Source organism: Abramis brama, assembly GCF_963993115.1.
Source record: "Abramis brama genome assembly, chromosome: 5".
Lineage (NCBI taxonomy): Eukaryota > Metazoa > Chordata > Actinopteri > Cypriniformes > Leuciscidae > Abramis > Abramis brama.
Window position 1 is genome coordinate 31,728,889 of NC_139967.1, and position 6,000 is coordinate 31,734,888.

The following is a 6,000-nucleotide window of genomic DNA, read 5'->3' on the forward strand; positions in this document are numbered from 1 at the left end:
TCCTAATCTGAGCCTGCCTGGCCTTTTGTCTTGGTCAATCTCTGTTAGTCAGTATAATGAGATTTCACACACACACACACACACACACACACACACACACACAAACAGACTTCCGTTGGGTCGGTGTGCGTCTGCGGGTTCACAGCATGACAAAGAAGTGTATCGTGGGTTCATAGACTAAGGGCTTGTGTTGTCTAGATTAAATATGTGTGGATACAGAACGGATGGAATGGTTTTCGCTCTTGTTTCTGCCTCCCCTCCTCCACCTCTCTATTTCTAGTCTTCGTCTGCCCTCTAAAGGCTAAGGGGCGGCTTGCTTTGCTCCTGACTGATGTGTGGTTTACATGCACGTTAGCCGTAGCTCATCTGTGGCAGAGGAGCAGATATCTGCGAGGGATGAATACCCCCGAATTGTTGTCGCCTGTGCGGGGGGCATAATTACCATCTCTGGCATTTAATACCCCCGGGTGTTTTATTTATCTGCCGAGCGGAGTACCTGACACATCACGCCAGTACCTGGACTCACTTCAATCGTTCGGTATGACGAATGCGCCAGTATCGTATCAAAACCCCCGGCTGACCACTCCAGCGGCTGCGGGTGCATCTACGTGGCTAAGCGCTGACAGATGTGTGTTTCATGGGCCATTGTGAAGAAAGGGTTACGACTGATCGTGCCGTCCGGGGGGAGGGAGACCTACCCATATCTTGCATTCATCAGCAGTCGCTGGCGAGCGCACATTTGTGAGGGCGGTCGGGAAAGCAGGGCCCCGTCTCAGCCTTTGTCACATTCCAGGTTTCGGCCTGTCAGTATTTGACAGCTCTGCAGTGGGACCGCCACTGACAAAGCGGCCTACCTGATTCCAGTGATGGCGGACGGGCTATGTTAAGTGTGTATTTTGAGTGAGAAAGATTATCTGACAAACCCGACAGCGAGGATTCATTGTGTGCTTAAATTACCAAGGTTTATTTATTTAAGGTGTTTTTTGGGGGGTATTCTGGGCTAGTAAAGAACATGGTATAATAGTACAATTGCAGCAAAATAGTTGCTTAAACACTCCCGTAATATTCGTATATGCTTTATTAATGCTTTTAGTTGAATACCGATGCTATATTTTCATCATGTGCTTGCGGTGTGGTGTCATGGTACTTATAGTGTGAGATGAAGTACTTGAGCGTGACTTAGTGTGTGCGCCCATTATGGTATGAATAAAAAGAGATGTTTGAAAGTCTAGTGTGTCATGAAGGACGCAAACATTCCCGTTCCCCTTACAAGGGGAAAAAAACAAACCTTTTCAGAGCTTGGGTACCATTTAAGCATGCATAAAGCATGTCCTTCTCTCTGTCCAATTTTTAAGCTGTGGAACATCAAGCAGGGGGAAGCTGGAGGCAATCCAAGGCCTCTCCCTTCAACAAAGAATAGACATTTGCAGCTTTATTGAATTGTCACTGTATTACTGTGTCTTACTGTAAGCATTGAAATGAAAAAGGTGTTTTCTTCCTGTCAAATAACAATGTTTTCCCTAAAGCCCAGCCTAAAGTACATGTTGAATGCATCTGTCAAGGATTCAGAGAGGTGCACTCTGACCTTAAACCAGTGAAGGTCTTGCCTGAGCTCTGGGCAAAGTCTCATCCATGGAGGGGGGTCACGGTGATGACCTGTTCTGAAGAAATTTGTTGTTCTTCTCCTCGATGCTGTCTCATGGACTTACTCTCTTCTTCAGCTCCTTGACCTCTGCAGTTTTAAAAATCCACTTATTTTTTTTTTTAAACCAAAGTATACCAGGAGTTATTTGTCAGTATAAACAGATTTCCTTAACAAAATAAAGCTAAATAAGGTATGGTGATGGTATCTGATCATATTTTATTATTTGTGCATTTTCGAAAATTAATTAAAGTTTAATTGAAACTGATTGACAATTATGATGTAAAAGAGAGAGGAAGGAGATTTTTATTCTGTTCTTTGGTCATTCTGTAATATAAAGTAGCATTTTTCTTTTCTTCTTTGCACTTGTGCACACAATGATCCTGTCTTTTGATAATAGGACTTTGTCTGAGTATCAACACCAAGCGGAAAGCACGGCAAAGCTTTTAAGAGTGGTGCAGAGTTGTCTGAGCTTTAGCAGAACGGCTGCCACATTAGCTCAGGGGTTTAAGAGTCAAGTATCATCAAGAGCAGTTTCCCATAGAAATAGGGAGAGCTAAATGTAAACAGAGAGCCCACTTGACACGGCGTTTGCTAAGCCAAGAACGAGAGTGTATGGGCTTTACCTTCAGCCACACTAAAGCCACTTTAACTGTGGTCACAGAAGAGAGAAACAGTCATTTAACACGTACATGTATGGGTATCTACAAGCTCTGTTGTGAAAATCGAATGCCTTATTCTGGGAATTATGTATTATTTTTTATTAAATGTATTATTGCAAAGAACTGAAGTTGAAGTTTTTATATTGATTTGTGTTATACATTATTTACGGATCTGAAAATCATTAACTTAATCATTAATCATTAAGTTCAACAATGTCGACGACTGGTTGAGGCCACGCTAACAGTAAAAAGTATTATGGATACCATGTTTTTTGGACAAGTACCATGGTATTCTTTGAAATCCCTTTGAGTACCATGTAGATACCATGGTACATGAATAGTAATCATTCAGTACCATGGTACAATCAGACAGCATCAGTGTAGTGCCTCATTGTAGCGTACATTTTTAGTAAGAGCATGCTCATGCTAATCTCTTCAGAAGTGTTTACATTAAAGATAGGAAAAATAGCTAATTCTTGCATGTAGAACTTTTGGATTTAAACCATTGAAGATCTGTTCTGTCTTAATTATGTAAATTATGAGAGTTTTTAGCCTGTTAATTGTGTGTTAGCATAAGTTAGCTGTGATGCTAGCCTGTGGCTCAACGTTAGCCAAGTTTCCCTACCAAACTAATGGTGCTTGAAAGATATTTCTTCCTCCTCCTCACAGAGCTGCTGTATATTTGTCCAACTTTATTTGATTAAAAAAAACATGGTTTTAATTTCTCCGGATGACTGACTGTGTGTTTAATAAACTAAAACAATTCAGCAGATTGGATTTTGACTTTGAACAATAATGATGACTCAGTTTGCTGTTGACGTTGCCCATTGCTAAATGTGTTGATGTGACGTCATTCACCTAAACAGCGTAAATTGACCAAAGTGTAATGACCTCAACCAGCCCAACCCTGCTGAAAAACAACCAGCCCAACATGTTTTCTGCTCTTAAATGGTTAACATGGTCTAGCGATATGCTCCTAAGATGTTGTTTAAGCTAGTCAGCCAGCTGGTTCAAAATCCCCCTATAACCACCAAACCAAAAGCTTGACCCCGTTGCTCTCTAAAAGAGCTGAAGGATGGCTTGCTGATCTTGTAAATAATTGCGTCAGATCATGTCAAATGCTTGATGCTGTTGTAAACCTGTACAGTAAGCATTTTTTTTTCTTGTTCCTTCCCAGGCTCTCCTCTTCTACACTTGCGTGACAATGAAGGTCAGACCCCTCTGGACCTGGTTTCTCTCGAGGCCCTACGCAAGGAGCTCCTTCGCTGTGCGGAAGAAGGTGACAAAGCTCTGGACGCTCCTTGCTCGCAGGTGCGGGATGTTCCCTTCATAGAGTCCTGCTCATGGGTGCTTAGCTGCCTGTTCCTCACCTACCTTCAAGAGCGACACGTGCCTACCTACAAAACCCAACTTACACCTCTGGACCTTAGTCCCACTGTGTGCCGCACCCTGATTCGTCTCCGTCCGGGCACGCTAGCCTCCACCTGGGGAGATTCCTGTGCGGTGAGCCTGGCTGAGGACCTGAGGACTGTGTTGAATTTGGAGCAGTATGTGTCACAGGTGAGCCCCGCACTGAGACACTGTCATGGGGATCAAACCAGCCTGTTTGTGCAGCTGCTTGTAGACCTGCAGGCGGAGGGGGCGGCACTGATCACTGGACAATCTGATTTTGACTCGTTCTAAAAGATTCCCTATGGAGAAACAAGAAGAAATGGGCATGTATCTGTAGACCTGTGGTAAAGCTGGTTGACTTTTGAATGGATACAAATAATGAATATAAATTGAGAACTCTGCAGTGAGTTCTCAATTAATATTCATTCTTATCTGTAACATTGTGCACTGTTTTGTCTTTGCTGTTTGGTTAATATATGCAAAACTGGGGAGTATTTAATTGTTTGTTCCAAAATATTTTTGTAAAACACTAGACATTTTTGTAACTGTAAACTAAAAGTAACTAAAAAAATAAATAAACATGATTTGAAACTTGCAAATTATTAAAAGATTTAAATGTTTACAACTGGTCAAAAGTGTGGCCATACTTACAGTATACACTTTATTAGAACTATACTCCACATTTTAGTCTTTAAAGGGGTCATGAACTGGCTTTTTAAAAAAAATTATATTGTTGTCTGAGGTCAACTTATGTTGTTTGCTTGGTTTTAACATTCAAAAACATCAAAATGAATAAGTAATAGGCTATTTTCTACCCTGGTTTTGAGCCTAGCTCCTGAAATGCCGCATTGAAGACTTGGAAGTAAACGCCCACTGCTATGATTGGATAACAGTTTTGCATATTATAATGAGTTTCATTTAATGCGCGAATCGGTGGCCGGGGCTAATCAGGTAGTGTTGAAGTAGGCGTTGATCTTCTTCTGCGGAGGCGGTGGTTTATACCCTTTGACGTCATAGATCCGTCGTTCGCTGTGCCTGGTGTCAGTAAAAGCTTTTATTGGACTAACAAGGAAGATTCAGCTCTGAAACTTAGAGGATATTCTTATAGTATGACCTCTTATATGTCAAAAGCTCAAGGAAAATGTGATTTCTCAGTTCATCATCCCTTTAAAACTATAAAATAGCCCAAAATGGACACAAAAATGATGTTGTGAACAAACACATTGAATCAGAACTGGCAATACTAATATTTGTATGTCTCGATTGCAGCTCAACACAATTTAGACATTCTATCAACTAACTTCATAAGATGCATCCTGGGATGCTTTTAACTCTTTCCCCGCCAGCGCTTTTTTTAAAGTTGCCAGCCACTTCCAACATTTTTGATCATTTTCACAAAATGTTCATGGCCCCCAGAATATTTTATTGTATTAATATCTGAATATGCAATATATCAAAAGAAAGAACAGAGCCTCTGCTTTAAAAAAAAAAAAAAAAAAGTTTTATTCTAGACTAATGCATTCTTTTTTTATTGTATTTTTATCAACACTTGAATGTGGGTGAGTTTCGTTAAAAAAAAGCAAACTTTTGAGCAAAAAGCTGAGAAAATCGCATTTTTATCAAAGACATCCAGATCGGATTTAGAAAGATGATCAAAACATTGATGAAGTAGATCGAGTCCATCAACACCCCTAATGCTTGCACAGTCCTTTACCTCATGGGTCGACATTTCATTCAGTAACATTAGGCAGATTTAAATGCTGTATAATGTTGATGATCGCATTATTTTACATTTGCATCTTATTTCTGTTTCTTTTTCGCCTGTGCTTTGATCAGTAGATTCATTACTCTTTCAGAAGATGCATCATAGCACCCCCTACCATATAACAGTGAAAATGCAGAAAGCCGGAAATTTCCGTCAATGGCAGGCAATGGCAATCGATTTGAAGTTCACATGAATGCTAGACACTTGGGTGTCTATCTGGTCCAACTCATTTACTTAAAAAAAAAAAAAAAACTTGTATAGAAATTCATATGAGATCATGAGAAATAACTTTTCACTTTAGCATATATAGCTTACAGTCCATTAGACAACTCAGCAATACACCTCATTGCCACTGTTCCAAATGAACAAACTTAACTTTAGTTGAAGTCCAGTCTTCAAGATGACATCTCCCAGTTCTCTGATCCAGGATGATGGAGGGAACACATATGTGTGCCATGTGGGGTTAACAATCAATCCCTTCCAAACAACCGATTCTAGTACAAAAGCAAGAAATCTACCAAAGACCTCCATGAGGAATG

The 6,000-nt window shown here is 40.5% G+C and overlaps 1 protein-coding gene across 1 annotated transcript in view; it reads left to right on the plus strand.

Annotated features, from left to right (window-relative positions):
• The window catches only part of slf1 (SMC5-SMC6 complex localization factor 1), a 41,898-nt gene extending 37,575 nt beyond the window's left edge, over positions 1–4,323 (plus strand). Inside the window, exon 19 of the mRNA XM_084113905.1 lies at positions 3,482–4,323. Within this exon, the coding sequence (XP_083970031.1) occupies positions 3,482–3,987 (506 nt within the window). The 3' untranslated portion in view covers positions 3,988–4,323. The remainder of the gene's footprint in view (positions 1–3,481) is intronic.
• Positions 4,324–6,000: the final 1,677 nt, after the last annotated feature.